We start from the raw sequence: 19,588 nt of genomic DNA, 5'->3' as shown, positions 1-19,588 counted from the left end.
TCAGCTGGAGAGGAGGTGGAGTTTCCTGCCTTTAATAACAGCACTTTCAGCAGCTCTTCAGCAAACATAATTTCCACTCTCCTGCTAAATATTTGGAGGATTTACAGTAAAGCCATGCATCACCTCTTAATTTGCTTGTTTGTATTTTCTGTTCAAAGCTCTGCGCTCCCATCTGGAAATGGTAAGTAATTTTCCTAAGACTTTAAGATGATGATGATGATGTCTACAGTTTGCCTTGTACTCTCTTGGCGCTCGAGTAAACTTTACGTATTTGTATCTCCCCCAGAAACACATGCAGGATCGGTTTAAACATTTACTTTTAACTAGATCACTGCGCAGGAAGGAGTGAATGAATATATTTATTCTTAGAGCAATTTAACTAGGAAAAAAAACATCCAACATGTCATCTGACAAATATACAATCGGAATTAAATACTGGCCCTGAATGTTTGTGGTAAATTACTTTAACCCTTAGAGGCTGCTAAAAAATTTAAAGAAAAAGCCCATACACTAAAGCAACAACAAAGCTCAACAATGTTCTGTGAATAAATAAATAGGTAAGATAATATAGTGACATTTGATTCTCTTTGCACTTCAAGAGACTCGGTGATGTCACTTCCTTGGTGCTCATGTCAAAAACATTTTATTTTGTAGCAGGTAAATTGTATAGCGTTACTGGGTTCAAAGCAAACTGGAGGATGTGTAAATATTGGTACTTCATAGAATAAATTTATTTATAGTTAAAAATAATGTGCGTATAATTGTATTTTGGCACTAAAAGTTGAGTTATAGTTACATTTTCTATACATTTAAAATCAATTAAATTGTAGTAATGGTCAGTGGGGACACGGAAACGTGTGATCTCTACTGGTTAGTCAACTAATTAATACAAAAAAGTTTTAATTTTATTTATTTATTTGCAGTATTTTATGAGAAAACACTTGTTTGTTTGTTTTTAATGAAAATGCATTCATGTATTTTGAGTTAACCTTTGGGTAAGAATCACACTCATGATATGGATGCATGTAATAAATGTATTGGAGAGTTTATTTTACTTAACCGGACTTTCTAAAATAATATCGGGGCATTAGGACGAGCTTGAACCTGATAGATGCATTTAACAATCTGATCAGATAAAAAAAAAATCTGCTTTTCCAAACTGCTCCTAGTGTAAATGTTTTTAGAGTGTTGTGCATCCCTTTGGCGTAACCACATTTCTGCTTCATTTCCCTGTTTCTTTTAAGGCTCCACTCCCTTTTTGCGGACTTTTTCTGGCCACTTTGTAATGGTTGGAGATGATGCAGCAGACTACCTAGACCTGTCACTCTTAGATGATGAAGGCTCAGGATCGACGGAGTCCAGAAAAGTACACCCCCCTCACCCCCATCATCCCCGGAAGCACTATTATGTCTCGGAGGAGACCAAAGCATTTCTCGAGGGTGGCTTGGCCACACGTTTCATCCCCGCCGTTTACATCTTCGTCTTCATCATCAGCGTGCCCCTTAACCTTCTTGCCACGGTGATGTTCGTGCGCCAAATCCGTCCCAAGAAGCCGGCGGTGATCTACATGCTCAACCTGGCCTGTGCTGACCTGCTGTTCGGGCTGCTCCTTCCCTTTAAGATCGCCTACCATTATCACGGCAACAACTGGATCTACGGATCCTTCATGTGCAGAGCCGTCACTGCTGCCTTCCACTGTAACATGTACTGCTCCGTCCTGCTTGTGATGTGCATCAGCATTGACCGTTTCCTGGCTGTGGTTTACCCCATGAACTCGCTCATGTGGCGCAGCCCTCAGACGGCTTCAGCTGTGTGCGCGGGTATGTGGCTCTTATCCCTGGGAGGAGTGTGCCCCCTGCTGATCTCAGAACAGACCTTACATGTATCGTCGCTGGGCATCACCACATGTCATGATGTGCAGGACGTAGGAAAACTACAGTCTTACTATCTTTACTTCTTCCCCATCTACTCCTCTGTGTTCTTCTTCATCCCTTTCATATTCACAGTTGTCTGCTACGTACGCATCATTCAGGCTCTGGCTGAAGCCAACGTGGAGAACCGCTCCAAGAAGACTCGCGCTGTGGTGATGGCTGTGGTTGTCCTGCTGGTGTTTGTGGTCTGTTTCACCCCCACCAACATCATCCTCATGGTTCACTACGTTCAACTGGCGCACAAGGCTAGCAACAGTTCTTACCAGGCATACCTGCTCTCCATGTGCATAGGAAGCTTCAGCTGCTGTCTGGATCCGGTCCTCTATTACTTCGGGTCCTCTCAGTGCCAGAAGCAGGTGGTGACTCTGCTCAGATGCAGGCGACCGGGACAGGGAGGGATCGGCTCACACACAAGCAGCACAAGAACCAGCAAGTTGACAGAGAGCAGCAGATCGTGCAAAATGGAGAGCGTTCAGACTGAAATGGGGAGCCATTACAGCAGGCTGATGGCTTAAGACACGAGGACTGAAAAACTGTTCGGCTCTCAGCCATATCCACACTTTAACAGATTACTTCTGTGTTTGCTCGAACTGTTTGTTATCAAGAAGCGCATGAGGTGGATTAGATGAAATATGAAACTTGATGTGGTGCCGACTTTAGACCCCAGTGGTAGTGCTGGGTTTATTTGTATCAGAACAAGCACATTGGTAGCATCAGTGTGTACATGCAAGCAGTTATCTTCTGTTATTTTATAGTCATAAAATGTAATCACCACTTTGACAGTGTGGAATATATTGGATTCATTCCACAATAAGAAAAACATTTTAACAATACCTTTTTATTTTATATTCAACACATCTGTGTTTCCAGTGAATAATGGGTATGACAGTTAGTGCACTGTTAATAAAAACAGTTTTAATAACTGTGTTATGATATGACAAAAACAGCTGTCGATGTGGTTTTCCCAACACGATGCCGTTACAGTGAGTAAATATTTAAAGGAGATTAAATCATTTATAACTTTGCGTCCTGGCATTCATGACGTCAGAGCATACAGACGGCACATACGACGACACTGTATGTATTTTCTTTTAATGCATGCAGCTTTGTGGATCTCGTTGCCTCCTCTTTATTCCTGCGTGCTCTCCTTGTCATCAGGGCACAGCTCTGCAGGAAAAAGAGAAACAAAATGTGACCGTTTCCCTGAGCAGGATGGAGAACGGTGGCCTCATTTCCTCACCATGTGCATTGTATTTTATGGATTCGATCCAAAAATAATGAAGACCTAAAAACTATTGCACTTAAATATGACATTTCGCAGGGCAGAATCTCCACCCTGTGGGAGTTAAAACTCTGTCGTTGGAGGTTTTTGGATAGCTGCTGACCTGTTTTGCCATCATAGCTGTGGTAGTCATCTGGGAAGTTCAAGCAGCCAACTTGTTTTTTGAAAATGTCCACATGTTTTGGATCAATTTTTCCTGTCCTCGCTGCAAGCAAAGAGAGAATGTCAACATCCAGGTTGCAGCCCTGACTTGATGTGCTGAGAAGTGCAGGACTCACTGAACTGCAGGATGTATCTGCCAGTGACGTCCCCATTTCGGAAGGTGTCGGTCCACAGGAGGCAGTCAGAGCAAGTCTGCAGGATGTGCCCTTTGTGGTCTGACAGATTTTCTTTCAAAGTACAGTGTTGGGTTATTTTACGAGAAATCTATTGTCTGTTGTGAAGACAAATTCATCAATCTGTAGCTCACTCACTGCGAAATGTGGTAGCAATCCCTGAGATGGTTGCATTTACCTCCCCCGTGATGCACCGGTTACTGAGAAACAACAAGGCATGGCAGAATCTGGCTTTCACAACTAAATTTAAATGTTTCGCTTTTAATACTGAATTGCATTAAATACATAAGTCTGTTTAACATATTGAAATAACATAATCACCAAACTCACAAGCAGTGATCTCCCCATCGCAAAGTCACAGTCTGATCGCTGGAAGTCGGGGACAAGTCTATCCAGGAGCTTTTCAGAGACTCCAGTGCTTTGTGGTACTGTTTGGGGTCGCCAGCTCCCATCACATAAATCCATTTTCCAAACACCTTGATGCACAAAAAAAATAAAAATAAAATAAGGTCCTTACATGTTTTAAAAAAACTCCAGCATCATTGTTGTAAATACGACAGAGAAAGCAAACACACTAGGTGACTTACCTGTTTGGGGTCCTCTGGCATAAAAGGCTTTACGAGCTCCTTACAGTCAGGTGCAGATGCAGCAGCCAGTGCAATGAGAGACAACAGGAATACAACAACAGGCAGAGCCATGGTCAGCCACAGGGATGTTTGCCGAACCTGTAACAGAAAACGTCTAACTCTGATTCATTTTCCCTCCGGGCTTCACACAAAAAGTTGTTTCTGTGTGAGTGCTAATCCTGAAGGAGGGGGAGGAGGGGAGGAGAGGGTCTGGGGGTGGAGGGGCTTTCTGCAGGCCCAAATGCACCAGAGAAGGTTTCCTAATGACCATGCATGCAGTTTTCTTCTTCTTTCCCCCCTCTTTTTCTTCTCAGCACTGAAAGGCGAGCTCAATAGCCCTCTGTTGCCCACGCCACTGCTCCTGAATGAACTCAGGCAAAGTGCCACATCTTGTCTTGGGCTGTTGAAATCTTTCAAAAAGGACCTGGAGCAGCTTTTCTGCAGCAGAATGAAGGATGTTTCCCTGTGGGGGCGTTCTGGACTCTGTGTGGTGACGGTTTAAGAGTTTAACATCTTTTCTCTTCCCTCTAACACTGATGTTATTCAGTAACAGTCTTTGTTGATGCTTTGGGGAACAGCAGTGTGATGGTGATCAGAAAATAAATGACTAGAACACAGACGGAGAAGTTAGAGCCCTTTTTATTTGCCGCGCACAACCAGTGGGAACTAGATTCGTACAAATACCACTAAAAGGATTTAAACTGGGCATTTAGACTTGATTTTTCTTAGCTCGAAAGACAACATAGTGTATTAAAAAGTTATTATGCAGCACAACATTGTATGGCAGCACATATAGATCACACTACAGCACTATTTAGTACATTTAAAGGAAGATTTATCTGGGTGTTTACAGAGCTGTGGCCCTCTTTGCTCTACTTTACTGCACATTAGGCTCTATCTCAGGTTGCTCTTTCTCTGTATTCTTGACGCCAGTTGACGTGGTCGCCCTGCCATCAGGACAAAGATCTGAAGGAAGAGGAAATCACAAAATGAGAATAGTGTTTGTGATGGTCACACTGGATGCTGGAAACACGCCTAAATGGTGGCTGACCTTTGCTTGTAAAGTGGTACTCTGAAGGGAATTTAAGACATTCTGCCTGGTTCTTGAAGGTCTCCAACTCAGAACCCTCCAGAGCGCCGGTCCGTGCTTTTCAAGAAAGAAAGAAGAGGACGGGAAAAGAAAGGTGGTTATTTAAAGCAGTATGTGCTAAATATTAAGCTGTGTGTTGCTGCTAAAATACGAGATGAAGGTTTGAAAAACGACTTACTGAACAGGAAGAAGTATCGCCCCTTTGACTTGCCGTCAGGGAGAAGAGTGGTGTCTTCAGACAGGAGGCAGTTGCTGCAGGTCTCATAGTACTTCCCGTCATGATAGGAAGTGTGACCATTGATGTTATCTGTGGAAAAAAAAAAAAACTAAACATAACTCTGACTGTAACCTCCAGCGATTAAAAGAAATGAAACCTGCGGCACACATCACCAACTCAGTGAGTCAGAGCAAAAATACCACACATACAGGTGGTGTGACTTGTCATTCCTGAGATGGTGGCGTTCGCTATGCCCTGAAGACATTTATTTTCATTCCTGTGTTGAGATAACAACAACAACACTTTACTATACACTCTCAACTGGACCGCATCAGTATGTTCACACATGAAACACACGACACTCACAGGCGGTCAGCCCAGTAGATGGTGATGACTCCGCTCTCCGAGGACGCTGACACATCCAACCAGGAGCTGTTCACTGACAATATGTCGTCCTTCAGGCCCGGATCGTCCCAGGATGCCACGTGAAGCACCCACTTCCCATAAATCTTCCGGCACACAGAGAGAAAAATAAAATGCAAATGACTCTCATGACTGTTTCTGTTAGATGTGACCAGACTTTATTTCTCAGCAGAATAAAACTTTCTCTCATAGCCTGGTTAGAGAAAAAGCGTTGTGAAAATGTATTACATTATTGTTTTACTCTGCTGTGACTACAGACATGGCATTTGGCTTCCCCAAAAACATGGATTAACCCAGAGGTAGGTGAGTCCCTTTCCCTAAGTTAAAAATAAATAATCATACAATTTTACTTTGCAGCTCTTCTAAATCATAATTTTTCTGCTTTATAATCAGTGAAAACTACTGTGTTGGAATCTAGTAGGGGACACATTAATGTAGCTTACATGCAAGATTCAGTAGAAGTGCTCGATGCACATGGACGCAAGCTTCCAGCTATTACTGACCAGCTGAAACTTTCTTTGGTTTTTAAAAACTCCAAGGAACATTTGCTTTATGCTGTTGCAACAGTAAACAGACCGTGCAGTTTCTCGGGGAACTGCAGTGGGATGGTTGCTAAAAAAATGAAAAATGTCCCATGCTGTACTCCAACCGACGGCCTTCAGCACACAAAAGACAGACAAGGAAGCAGTAACTGTGCCACTAAGAGACCTTGTCTAAATCTACTTAAAAAGTGAGTGAGATTAAAATCAGTATTAAAATTATCTGTAAAATATTTCAACCTGCAACCTCATTACATACAGCAAATAGCTTGCTGCTGTAGGGTGAACACACATGTTTGACGCTGTAAATAGTAAATTGTAAAAATGTGTTTACAGAGAAGCAGAGAAAGAGAAAAAAATGTCCCATGCTGACATGAACTGATGACCTTCAGCATACGAGGGAGAGGCCAGCAAAGTGATAAGTATGCCACTGAGGACAAGCAAGCAGGACCGTGCCAACCAATCAACAAATGATATTCGAATGAGTGAGGGTGTGAAATGAGAGCAGTGACCCCGTCTCTCTGTCTATCACAAAATGACGTATATAAAATGGGAAACAAAAGTGGTATTCATCTGTTTAAAAAACTGTTAGCATCCCAAGACATGGCTCTACCTATCTATGGATTTTGGTGTGTGTAGACCTTAAAGTGAGGTCAGGGGAGCGAGTTAAAAAAGCTTGGGGGGATTTTTGTCCAAAACTGGTTGGAGATAATAAAGAGGGAGTGAACGGGAGTTCAAAATGCCATTCCTCTGAAACAAACGGCTCCGGTTCAAGAAGTATGCATGTGTGGGAAGGGCTCCTTGAAAAGAAGACAAGCGTAGCTGTTTTGAAGATAAAAGGATGGCTGAAGGGTGAAAATGATGGTCACAGCGACAGGTTAAACCGAAAATTTTCAGGCGAGCTTTGATGCTTTTCGCACTCTGACCTACTTAGTTTTCACTGTTGCTCTGCAATACACATGAATGGGGGAGGGATTTGAGAGATATCTTTGTGACATCTTTGAAAAATAATTTAAAGACCTTAGAAGTTACTGTGGAAAAATGCGATATTGTTTTTGGCACATTCGTGATATTCATCGTGGTGTGACAACGACGTCTGAATGGGCAAATGACGTGAAAGAAAATGGGTCCAGAGGAAGGAGAGTGACAGCAGAAAAGTGAGAGAGTGCTGCCTCTCCATTCAAAGTCAATGGGACTTTATTAATAGAAAAAGTGGAATATTTCAGAAACTGCATGAAAATTTTGAAATCTGAATAGAAACACGCAGGACACGAGTAAGCCCGTCGTTTTGGCGTATGAACAGTGTGTCTACGGCAAATGATGTGCGACAAGTTCGCGGATGAAGAATAATAAGAATAACATATACTGGGATCTTTACTTTGCAACAATCCCACCAATAACACAAGATTCAGCTATTCAGTTCACATTAATATGCATCACTGTTATGACTGCTTCATAACAAATGGTTGCTCATACTCACGGGGCTGTGGCTGTCCAGCACCAGAGGCTTGACCAGCTCTTTACAGTCCGGTTTAGATGCGACGGCCAGGGAGGCGAGAGCCAGCAGAACTATAACCTGCTGTGCAGCCATGGTCCAGACAGCAGGCGGCCAGGGAGCAACACTAACCTCAGGGACCCCACTGCCAGCTAGAGCCTCCTCAAAGGGAACTGAGGGACATGTTTTGTAACAGTGGGCTGGGCCACACACACACACACACACACACACACACACACACACACACACACACACACACACACACACACACACACACACACACCAAGCTGTGCACCCATCACTCCACAGGACATTATGTTGACTTATACTAATTTCATGCAGACTTATGCCGAACCAAGCCATAATAACACTTACTGTAAACTAATATATGTTGTGAGGAAATGCTTTCTGTCACCATGACGTGACTTTATAATCACATTAATAATTCTCCCTCTCTTTTCCTTCCTCTGGTTTCAGGAGGAGTCTTTCACTTGATGCATCCAGTCAGTCGGGCTTGTGTCCCATTTATCTTGTTATATAACAGCCAGCTGGCAAAGTCTGAATAGGACCTCCATCCCCTCCATCTTTCAGTATGCGAGCACCTCCTTGCACAGCCTCTCTCACACTAAACAAGGCATGAAAATAAAAAGAAAGACACACACACAAACATTCATCTGTTTTTTTAACATGTGCAATGTCTTTGTGACAGGGGATTTTTAGTGTAGCTCTCCCCAAATTTGGTTGAATTCCAAGCAGAGATACACTGAGCCCCTTCACTGTAGTCCTGACAAATGAGCCCCTTTGGAATGACCTCTGACCTCAGTGGGGTCCTCTATTCATGTCAGAGGGATAAAACACAGCCAAACTATTGACTAGCATGGATTTTAACTGTGGGTGGACGTGCCAATCCTTTTTCTCCTTGATATCAAATATTTAGCTAATAAATGCATTAATATTCTCTACTTCATACCTCACATTTCATAAAAGACTATTCCTGCACAAAGGACACATTAGTAGTTCAGAAACACTTATAATAACCACCATACAAATTTCTCCTTCTTTTTTCCAGCTGCTGTGGCATTTTCTCCCTTGTTGTGGTAACTAACTTTGCTTATTTACAGATTAACCTTTACAACCTATTCTAGTTAAATTTGACCTTGTTTGACATTTTTCATCAGTAAAAAAACCCCTAAATGTCATTCTTTTATCCTGACATTTGATGGCTTTTCCTTCTGAGTGAAGGAAAATACAAACAATTTAAAATACAAATACAATTTTTTTGTATCCATTCAGATACAAAAAATCAAGAAAAATTATGCTTTTAGGGAATCTTGAAACTGTATATGCCACGTCTGTGTGTATTTTTAATCGGACAGTGGTGACACTGAGTTCAAGGAAGACCTCAACACTGCCATGAGAAATGAACTCAAAGGACTTTCTTCCTATAACTCTCATTCACACAATACGTCTCTCTATCCATAACCTAACATTCACATACTCAGAAGACAGAGTTCAGTATCTTGTTCAAGAATGCTTTAATGTCCAGACCAGAGAAGCCAGTGATCGAACCACTGACCTTCTGATGGGTAGATGCTCAACCTCCTGAGGCAGAGCCGCCCAAACGTGAGAACAGTCTGCGTTCTCAAATCTCTGAGCGCAGTTTCCTGCAGGGACAGACACACGCTGGTCTTTGAAGGATTATGAGAGAACCTCCATCCCATCATCTTCCACTCATCTAATTCTGGGTTGCAGAGGGGCTGGAGCCTATCCCAGCTATCACAGTACACCCTGGACAGGTCACTTATCAGTCGCAGGGCCTTAGTTAAAGTGTGACTTGTAGTTAAATGCTCTTTGAGTGGTACAACTAAAAAAAGGACTACATGAATATGAGTACATTTCAATTGCACCTGCAATGTAACAAAATAAAAACCAATTAGAATAGCTCTGAATGCACATAATAGTTTGCAATATGCAAGATTTGAGTTCTACGTGTTAATTAATGTTGATATTTATAGATGGTAGTTAAGAGGATTTTTAAGTATTTTTAAAGATATAGCAGAGTGGACAGTGTTTAATGCCTGTAATGGTTATACATGATTATATATGATAAATCCCAACAGCTCTAGTTCTACATTCAATACAATATAATTCAGTCATTATAGCTTTTTGTTTTCATGTCTTGGGTAACACGGAACATGATAGTATGTAAAAACAGAGGGTTTTCTCCAAAAACAAGAGTTGTACATGTCAGGGGTTGTGTAGCGGAGAGGAATGTGAGGCTCCTAACGTAGACATGCAGGGGCAGGTGGTGGTGAACAAAAATCGAGCCATTTATTCAGGCTGAAAATAACATGACATCAAAGAAACACACATAAAATACAAAAGGGGACTGAAAAGATAAACGTCCTGGAACCTAAACTGGGAATCAACACTAGGGCCAGGGGGCACAGGAGCTGGGAGACACAAAACTTGAAATGCTGGAAAGGATGAAGGGAGACTGAGACAATATATACATAGGGGGGTTGTTAGGGGAAGTGGAGACACATGGGTTAAAATACACTGCTGAACTGACTCTAATGAGACAAGGAAGCTAAACTTAAGACAACCTCCTGAAATAAACCATGAAAAATAACTAGACACAGCAGCGAAGGGGCGCAGAGAATGACAGAAACTTAGCACAGGTTACACAGACAAGACAGGATAAACTCCAGTACTACATACACAATACTCACGACTATAACCATGGACAGAACTAGAGAATAAAAACTAGTAGGACTCAAAATAAAAGGTTACTATAAATAACAAACTCAACCTACAAGAGATGTAATATAAGTTCTAGATACTGTCACACTCAGTATTAATCCGATATTCTTTATCTGCTTATTGGTGCGGCCCTCCACAACAGTACTGGTTTCTCTTCTCATGTGACCCCTTGGGAAAACGAATGGCTGACCCCTGCACCCCCCAGTCTAGATCAGAAAACAGAGTGAGCAGCAAAGTCAGACAATAATGAAGAGGCATGATGAGAAGTCAAACGACGGCCAGCTCCATACCAGGACTGCTGAGCTCCTGTGGGGAGGCAGGGATGACTTCAGTGGAGGTTACATAAGAGAGGGGGTGGGCAGAGGGGCTGGTTGGACTATGTAATAGGATTGTGTAAGGCTGGTTTCAAAAGAGATAATGCTTCATTTGGTGTTTGTTGGTGATGCGTGTATGCGCGTGCTAAATGGTAAATATTAAAGGTTAGGTTTACTAAGTGGGCTAAGTGGGGAAAATTAGCATAAGGCTGCAATCACAAATATGGTAGATCATTTTCAAAACTTGCCACTTCTTGTTTCTCAGAAATAGCATTTCAATTCAGACCAAGGAGATGCAGCTGAAGGAGAATCCATACATTCATCCAGCTTATCCCAGCTGTCACAGGGCAAGAGGCAGGGTACACCCAGGACAGGTCGCCAGTCTGTAGCAGGGCTTGAAGGAGAATCAGTATTTGATTTTGTTGTTGTTTTAAAAAAGGCTAACTTTTCAGTTAGGAATTGCTGGCTGGGGTCGCTGTTCCGTGGATGAATCTCTCAGGTGGAGTGCAAGATGCATCCAGACAAGGCCTGCTGTATCAGCATGATGTGCGTTTAACAGGTATAATGTGCAGAAGAACATAAAACAGTATTCACCTTCAGAAAGGCGTTTACTATCTTTACCACATACTCATCACTTATTTATTTTTTTGGCTAACCACCACACTGCAGTATGGTGTGATGGTGATTATCACTGTTGCCTCACAGCAAGAAGATCCTGGGGTTGACTCCACCATCTGGCCAAGGCCTTTCTGTGTGTTGTTGTTATCTTTGTTTGCGTGGGTTCTTTGCAGGTACTCTCGGTTCCTCCCACAGTCCAGAGACATGTAGTTAGTGGGGTTAGGTTAATGCGAATGTGAGTGCAAATAGCTGTCTGTCTCTGTGTTAGCCCTGCTACAGACTGGTGACCTGTCCAGGGTGTAACCTGCCTCTTGCCCTATGGCAGCTGGGACAGACTCCAGCCCCCCTGCAACTTTGGTAAGGATAACCAGAAGAGAATCAATTTTTCTTTTTTTTTGCATGCTGATAGGTGGTTAATATCACGTACTGTAAAATCCACACACCAATTTAAAACTCCACAGACAGTGCAAAACTGTCAGGATGGGACATAAAGGCCAATGATGGAAAAATATAGGAAGGGAGGGGCTTTGAAGGAAAAAAGCCCAAGTTTTAGTTATAAATTCGCAGGAAAGACTTGCCAAAGTTTGACCAATAGACCGGATTTACACGAAACAGAAGAAAGCAAACACAGTTTCTTTCTGTAAATCTTTATGTGAATACAAGACAAATCAGAAATCACAGTTTACTGCATCTTCTAGTAAATGTAAAATCAGTCTATTGCACCTATTCATACACAAACAAAAAAAACCCAGCCAGAGTTAACACTGTTACAAACTCCTTGTCCTGGACTGAACCCACCGCAAGATGAAAGAGCGCTTTCTCCACATCTGTCAGCACATCTGTGATACACATCTGAATACACACTTCAAACACTTGAGTAATTTCAGGTTACAGGATAGATCTGAGAGATCGAGTGAAAGGAGCTTAAATGTGTTTTTCTCTATTGTTCTTCCCGTCTTGCATCTGTTACAGCTTCACTTTCATATGGACACAGATCTGAAACAAAGGAAGGAAATCAAACTGATGAGTCACTGTTTACATTAGATGTACTGCTTACTGTTTGCGTGGATGGTGAACGCATCTCACCTGTAGTGTTTGCAAAGTATAAATCTAGTGTGAAGTTGAGGCACTCAGCCTGTTTCTTGAGGACTTCGAGATGAGAGGCCTCCAGTGTCCCAGTCTTTGCTGGAGGTAGGGGATGGCAGTGTTAACATTATTTTCAACAGAGTGGCAAAAACAATAAAAAAAAAAAAACAGTTTGAAACTAATTATTAACATTACAGAGTCCTAAAAGTTGGACACATATGGACACAGACAGGCAAATGCAACTCACTGAAGATCCTGAAGCCTCTGCTTTTTGTGGTTTCGCCGCCGACCTCTGACACAAAGTGGTCTGTCCAAAGCATGCAGTCGGGGCAAGTGGCCAGATGCTTGCCAATATGCTCATGAGTGGTGGAGTTATAGTAATCTGTAAGATACAAATTAGATGGTTGCCATGTTGTTTTACATCACAGTGACTATTTGATAATGTGAGTATAACAACATGTGATCTCTTACACGTGTCTGTGGAAGAGTTTCCTAAGAAGGTGGCATTGACACTTCCATGATAACATTTTCCATCCCTGTTAAGGAGCAGGAAAAAAATATAAGCACATGAAAAAACAAAGAAAAAAAGTCAAGAGGTCAAATTACGTAACTCATTTGATGCCTCAAAGCAGGGGTGTCAAACTCATCTCATTACAAAACTGTAAACCTTGTTAAAAGCCCCAAATTTATGCCCACCTTCTCATCTTCCTAAATTGTCCACTGGACTGGATTTGAGCCTTTGCTAGGCCGATTCTGGCCCACGGGCCTTATGTTTAACACCCCTGCCTTGAAGGTAGTACAAATCATTTAGAAAATATTGACAATTACGCTTTTTGTCCGAAGCGACTGAGCATGTCTTCACTGTCAGGTATGGGAGTCTGTTCGACCCAGAAGCTGTGCAGAGTTTTAAGCTCTTTTAATTGCTCTTTGCTGTCTGATGTTCCAGCGTAAAATATCCATTTTCCCCAAAGCTAGAGAAAGAAAAAAGAAAAAGTAAATTCAACTTTCAAAGAGATTCACAGCAGGTTCTAAAGAACCAGCATTTCTATTGAAAACAGAAAGGAGTTTACCATCTTTACCACATGCATAAACATGATCATCACTTGTTTCTGTGATCATATATAATAATAAGTTTATACATGCAAAATCACCAGTGGGACCTTTTTAACCATCCAAGGTCAAGTCTGTTTTGTTTTTTTGTTGTTTTTTTTTGCTAGAGCTAGGAGCATCAGCGATGATGATTCAGCCCTCAGGGATTTAAAACAATTTAAACTCAGATCTGCTTCATGGTGAATGTCTCTGCTGAGGACACTGTACCTTGCTATGATCCTCCACAGGCTTAATGAGTTCTTCGCAGCCTGGATCAGACGCACCAGAGAGCGAGAAGAGAGCCAGCAAAGCCAGGGAACAATGAAGGAACATGACGACAAGTCAAATGACAGGCAGCTGTATACTACTGCAAGACCACAACAGCTGGACTCTTATAGGGAAGGTGCAGCGGGGAAGTTATATAAGACAGGAGGTGGTCTTTAATGGGATTGTGCAATATTGGTACAGATAAGGATAAAGCTTTAAATTTTTTTTAATCTGTGGTGTGCGCGCGTTTGCAGAATAACAAAATGGAAAACAGCAAACAACATGAATGTGCTGCATTCCTGCAAAAGCTTCTCACAGACATGTGAAACAGATATTCTCTTTATCCGTCAAGTATGAAGTGAGCAGCAGCAAAAGTATTTGACAGATTTGGGTAGGGTGGCACAGAAATAAACAATTTCACAATCACCATCTGTTGCAGCCTGGAATTGCCAGTTATTGCAGAACACTGGAAACTTACTGGAATTTCCAGGGTAGCGTCAGCCAAAACACAGAAAGTACAAATAAAGCAGATTCCTGAAAAACAAAAGCAAGCATAGCGTGTCCTTTTGTAGATTTCAGTTAATATAGGAGACAAGAAAAATCCTTTTCCAACATTATTTAACCCAACTGCAGTATTAATGAAATTAGTTTGTTGACTTGTCTTTAGCAGACCTACTGCTGAATGTCGCAGGTTCATTAGTGAATAGCTTTATGAGTCTCATCAGCTTTGTCTTTACCAAAGCTCCCAGTCATCACCTGGATGACCTACAGAGACATACTTTAGACCAGGTAGTAACACAGAGTGCGACAAACGCTTAACTACCTGTCTCACATTGAACTCCCTGCAAGATAAAAAAAAAAAAAAAGAGCACCAACACATCAGCGATACAGAGTTCCCTCATATCAACGAAAGCACATCTGAATACAAATGTGACTCATGGAGCCAGTTGATGTCTCTGGTTAGACTTGAGCGATACAGCAGGTGATAACAGTGTTTTATTGCTTTTTCCCTTTACATCTCCGGCACTTTCCTTCTCATTGGGACACAGATCTGAAACAGAGGAAGGAAATCAAACTAATGAGTCTCAGAACAAACACGGCTTAAAGTCAAGTTTATGAACGTCAATATAGAGATAAATATTCTTAGATTGGGGGGAGGTATGGTGAATTTAAGAGACATGATTAGAAACCAGAGGACACTTAACTAGATATTGCAAAAATGACGCAACCCGATTTGCTGAGAATCGGGTCGTCACACCGAATGTGAAAATTGATAAAATATTTTATATTAACTACAGTTTTTATGTATTATCTGCAAACTTTACGGTGATAAACTGGGCCTTGGGGGACACGAATAGGTTGGCGAAGCTTTTGACCTTAACCATCATTGTTAGTGCCCAAGATCAAAGTTGACCTTGACTAAAAAAAAACCAACAAACCCCAAAACATATTGAGTAATACAGCATATGAAAGGCATAGAGCAGGGGTCTCAAACTGCAGTCCTAGAGGGCCGGTGTCCTGAGGTGGCAATTCAGCCATTTGATTCATGTTACAGCTGCTCATGACATGGTGAAATAAAAGTACTTTTAGAAGTACATTTTTCCAAACACTTACATTTACTTAAATTTACTTGAGTAGGGTCAGGAGTTTTCTCCTCAGCCTGCAGTCAAGTTCTATACTCTTCCTAATGACCTACTAATTTATTCAGGTGTGTTGCAACAGGGACACATGGAAAGGTTTCAGGACACCAGCCCTCGAGGACTGGAGTTTGAGCCCTTGGCATAGAGAGAGCTGTACAACACACTCTTTTTTTTTTTTTTTTTTCCAATACGATGGCCTACGACTTTACAGTGACATCATAACAGGCTGATATCAGCATGATGTAATAAAAACAACATAAGCCATAACAACTTTGATGTTATTACTTTTATAACTAGAGTAACAACATCGAGTTTTAGCATAGCCTCTAGCATAGCCCTTGCTCTTCTGGGGGACTTGCTGTTGTTACTATTATTATTAAAATATGTAGCTATACATGTAAAGCTATCATCTATCTACCTGTCTATCAAATTTTAAGTACAAAATCCATCCCCAAATGATTGTTTGATAGAAGTTATACAACAGGTTTGGTAAATTTAAGTACAGCTTTAACAAACACAATTGTGATCATATTCATATAATTTCATCAGCAGATACTTTCAAATGCACTCCAAAGTCTGTTCAAAATGAAAAGAGATGACACTTTAAGGTTAGAGAAGCTTTATATCAGCATAGTCAAAACCCATGAAACTTCTCTGTGTATTTACAAAAACATAATACAAGAATAAAAAAGAGAAAATGAACACGTCACAAATGGAGTCCCACATACTGTCACAAAAACAGAAAGAAAAAAAATGATCCAATTTACAAATTGATCTTTATGTACTCCCACTTATGGCTTCAATCTAACACAAAACAAAATAAAACATCTCAGGTCAGCTGTGATGGTGCGCCATCAGTCCATCGTTCCCTTTGCAATAATAATTCTCTCTAGCATTATCTTTAAATAATAATAATAATAATATCAAATACACATACAAGACAGAGGAGCTACATTTGTGAGCTGTACACTTTGCAGTAAGGGAAGGGAAAGGAGAATGTTTGCAGGAATATTCACCCTTTGTACATGATAATAATTCATCTTGGGCAGTGAAAAAGGTTTCAAAGATTATTTAAAAACGAGCTTGTTTTATTTTTCTGTACCAACCAATTGTTCATCATACTAAAAATCACAGTTTTTCCGGATGACAGTTAAGTATGAGTGACCAAAGCTTGCAGTTTATCATCCATACTGCTTACCTCTTATTACTTCTCTTTCTCATTTGAACATTTTTATGTCTAGGATATGGGAGCATGTTTTGTCACCAAGTAAAACAAACAAACAAACTAATGATTTCCTTCATTTCTGTCAAAAACATTTGTTTCGGCCCCACAAAAGCACATAATGGGAAAAACCCACAGGATGAATTGTAGTAAGAGTTCAGGTGAAATAAAAACTTTCAGTCTGTACAGTACTACTGAGTACTACGGATTACTACGGAGTACTAACTTTTGTGCAAACATTCCTCAGCCTTATGCTGACTTCAGTTTAATTACAATTAGCATAGTGACTGATCTTATGTGACTTAAAGTCAGACTATGGAAGTTTTTAAAGACGAATTAGCTCGTTTTCCCTCAGACTAATTGAAAGATGAATCCGTAACTACTAGAATGCATGAATGCTTAGTTCAATACATTCAGGACTTTTGCTTTATCTGTCTTGCTTGGTCTGGTATGACCATTAGCTTTTAGTTGCTAAATGTTAGCTAATGCAATGACCTATCTACAATGCCACTTTGCCGACTTTTGTGTTTAGACATTTCCCATTTCCACCTGTTGCATGTTGGCTGCTGTTAAAGCAGGTTCATAGTCTCACTTTAAGCCTTGAGCGAGTTTTTTTCTTAATGAACATTCGCCTTCAAATTAAATATGAAAACAAATATTGTCAAGTGGGATGAGAAAACCATTGATAGTATAAAACTTTAAATGCAATGTATGCGGTCTTTAGACATTTACATACTCTAAAAAGACTTCTCAAATATCGGCCCAAGGATTGCGATGTCTCTCCACTTCTCTTCTGGTACTGCAAACAGACTAATTAGAAAAAAGAAGACTTGATGACAGCCATTTAGATCAATCAAACAGTGACTTTATATATTTAAACTCACTGGAATTTTAACTTTAGGCTACTGGTATTTTGTTTTTGGGTGCCGAGCTTTGTGATCTGATGCAAAGGCAGGAAAATCTGTCTGTGACCGGACTGTTTGCACTCTCATACACACCGTATGCAAATTTACAGTTCTCCTCTGGGTCAATTTTGTTCCTTTGTACAGTCTCATTGGAGCAGAGGAAGAGCAGATGAAGGTAGCAGAGTCACCACTTAGAACTGGAGAAAAACAGGAGCGTAGAAACATGGACAGAAACCATGGAAGGGTGGGACTTCGGTCAGGGGGGGTAGTAGTAGTAAGATGGCACCTGGGGCTACTGTCCGATTGGGCAGGTGGTGGAGGAAGAGTCACTGGCCTAGATGGCATCATATCATGTCTCACTGCTTTTTGGTGAGCCACACCAGGTTATTGAGCGACAGACCAAACCTGCTTCCAGAGCCCTCACACACTCATCGTCATGTTTGGAGAATACTGCAGAAAAAAGTTAAGCAGAAACATAAAAACGCAACTGTTTATGTGTTTAAGAGAGGAAAGCACATCTCTAGCCATCAGTCTTAATTATGCAACAGTCACACGAAGCATATTAGTGGTTGGAGACCAAAATTGCTAGGACCATATGCGCCAAATGGGACTTTGTTGCCTTTGAAATGATTGCTTTGAAGACAGGGATCAGGTCTGTGAGCACTCGCAGTCAGCTGCGAAGCCTCTTTGTTTCACCAGCAAGAATTAGCATCACATTTAAAATCACGGCTGCATCATGGGAACTAAGCTAACTAGCCAGAGATAATGCTGGTGAAAATACACTATGTCCAGTTTAAACAAAGAAAAAGAAGATGGCAATGGCCATAAAGTCGAGGCTTCAGAACAGTAGTCAGCAAACCAGTGGTGGTGTTATCTTTTATATACAGTCTATATATCTTGCAGAGACTAGTAAGACTGATATTATCCGCATGGTAAAAAGTACAGCAAGTAGTATCTTAGCTTAGCATAAAAAATGGGCACGTTTAAGGCAAAGTATTACAGGGAACTCTCAGCAGCAAACACCTCCAGTAATCCCATATATTAAGAAACTAATTTTCACTCACACTTTCGCTCTGAAAAGGGTTGAGGAAGTTTCCTCCCATCTCTCCATCCTCCCGAGGCGTCCCAGGCTGATTACTCATACTTAGGTTACCAGGAGAGTTCTGTTCAAAGACAAATAAAACATATATCACAGTATCTGCTACAAAAATCAGAAGTGTAGTTCAGAGTAGGTGAAAAACTTCTCATACCTTGGGGAGACTGTCCATATCGCCCGACCCTGAAGGAGGGAACACAAGTATGAAAATAATGCACATCACCACGATCAAATGAATACTAATTTTTCATGACAATTCAGGGACAAACATAACCAGAGGTTTTTTAGTTTGTTTGTTTTACCCCTGCCGGACACAGAAGCTTCTTGTTTTTGTACCTAAAGAGCCATTCATGTGATGTGGCTCCATCCCGGCCATTCCCCCTAATGGACCATCACTGCCTCCACCCATAGGAAACTTCGGAGAACACACATAGGGCAAGTTAACAGCAGTATTCCTGTTTGACTTGTAACACTAACACAGACCCAATTGCCACTCACATTTGGCCGGCTTCCACCTGGAGGGACTGTGTTTATCATAGTGTACATGTTATCTCCAGAGTTAGTTGAATCTGACACAACACAAAAAGGAAAACGGAAACAGTAAGAAAATTAAAGGTCAGTAGCATGTTTATATATCTACATACACATAT

At 41.2% G+C, this 19,588-nt stretch overlaps 5 protein-coding genes across 7 annotated transcripts in view; 1 reads left to right on the top strand and 4 right to left on the bottom strand.

The window, feature by feature from the left end:
• The first annotated feature begins 24 nt into the window (after window positions 1-24).
• On the top strand, window positions 25-2,956 carry f2r (coagulation factor II (thrombin) receptor). Its single transcript, XM_026188468.2, has 2 exons — window positions 25-181; window positions 1,245-2,956. Exons 1-2 carry the CDS (start codon window positions 115-117, stop codon window positions 2,444-2,446), a joined length of 1,269 nt encoding a protein of 422 aa, XP_026044253.2. The 5' UTR covers window positions 25-114; the 3' UTR covers window positions 2,447-2,956.
• LOC145432365 (uncharacterized) lies at window positions 2,754-4,663 on the bottom strand. The gene is made up of 6 exons (XM_080309151.1): window positions 4,136-4,663; window positions 3,879-4,024; window positions 3,687-3,748; window positions 3,492-3,602; window positions 3,317-3,418; window positions 2,754-3,098 (listed from the first exon to the last, which is right to left on the bottom strand). The coding sequence occupies exons 1-6, from the start codon at window positions 4,244-4,246 to the stop codon at window positions 3,061-3,063; spliced, it is 570 nt and encodes a 189-aa protein (XP_080165277.1). The 5' UTR covers window positions 4,247-4,663; the 3' UTR covers window positions 2,754-3,060.
• A 132-nt stretch (window positions 4,664-4,795) lies between these two features.
• On the bottom strand, window positions 4,796-8,253 carry LOC113034126 (uncharacterized). The gene is made up of 6 exons (XM_026188469.2): window positions 7,924-8,253; window positions 5,848-5,990; window positions 5,691-5,758; window positions 5,443-5,571; window positions 5,226-5,321; window positions 4,796-5,140 (listed from the first exon to the last, which is right to left on the bottom strand). The coding sequence occupies exons 1-6, from the start codon at window positions 8,032-8,034 to the stop codon at window positions 5,052-5,054; spliced, it is 636 nt and encodes a 211-aa protein (XP_026044254.1). The 5' UTR covers window positions 8,035-8,253; the 3' UTR covers window positions 4,796-5,051.
• Window positions 8,254-12,264: 4,011 nt separating this feature from the next.
• Window positions 12,265-14,213, bottom strand: LOC113033504 (uncharacterized). The gene is made up of 6 exons (XM_026187353.2): window positions 14,037-14,213; window positions 13,548-13,690; window positions 13,191-13,255; window positions 12,967-13,101; window positions 12,720-12,818; window positions 12,265-12,629 (listed from the first exon to the last, which is right to left on the bottom strand). Exons 1-6 carry the CDS (start codon window positions 14,139-14,141, stop codon window positions 12,574-12,576), a joined length of 603 nt encoding a protein of 200 aa, XP_026043138.1. The 5' UTR covers window positions 14,142-14,213; the 3' UTR covers window positions 12,265-12,573.
• Window positions 14,214-17,646: 3,433 nt separating this feature from the next.
• The window catches only part of ssbp2a (single stranded DNA binding protein 2a), a 58,614-nt gene continuing 56,672 nt past the window's right edge, over window positions 17,647-19,588 (bottom strand). Inside the window, exons 13-17 of one of the 3 annotated variants that reach the window (XM_026187033.2) lie at window positions 19,437-19,507; window positions 19,275-19,353; window positions 19,093-19,121; window positions 18,907-19,005; window positions 17,647-18,292 (exon numbers count right to left, since the gene is read on the bottom strand). In XM_026187033.2, coding sequence (XP_026042818.1) covers window positions 18,263-18,292; window positions 18,907-19,005; window positions 19,093-19,121; window positions 19,275-19,353; window positions 19,437-19,507 — 308 coding nt within the window. In that variant the 3' untranslated portion in view covers window positions 17,647-18,262. The remainder of the gene's footprint in view (window positions 18,293-18,906; window positions 19,006-19,092; window positions 19,122-19,274; window positions 19,354-19,436; window positions 19,508-19,588) is intronic. The other 2 variants (XM_080309150.1, XM_026187035.2) reach the window with 2 other exon arrangements.

This window comes from Astatotilapia calliptera, chromosome 12 (genome assembly GCF_964374335.1).
Source record: "Astatotilapia calliptera chromosome 12, fAstCal68.1, whole genome shotgun sequence".
Taxonomy (NCBI): domain Eukaryota; kingdom Metazoa; phylum Chordata; class Actinopteri; order Cichliformes; family Cichlidae; genus Astatotilapia; species Astatotilapia calliptera.
This window is presented reverse-complemented; position numbering and strand designations above follow the sequence as displayed.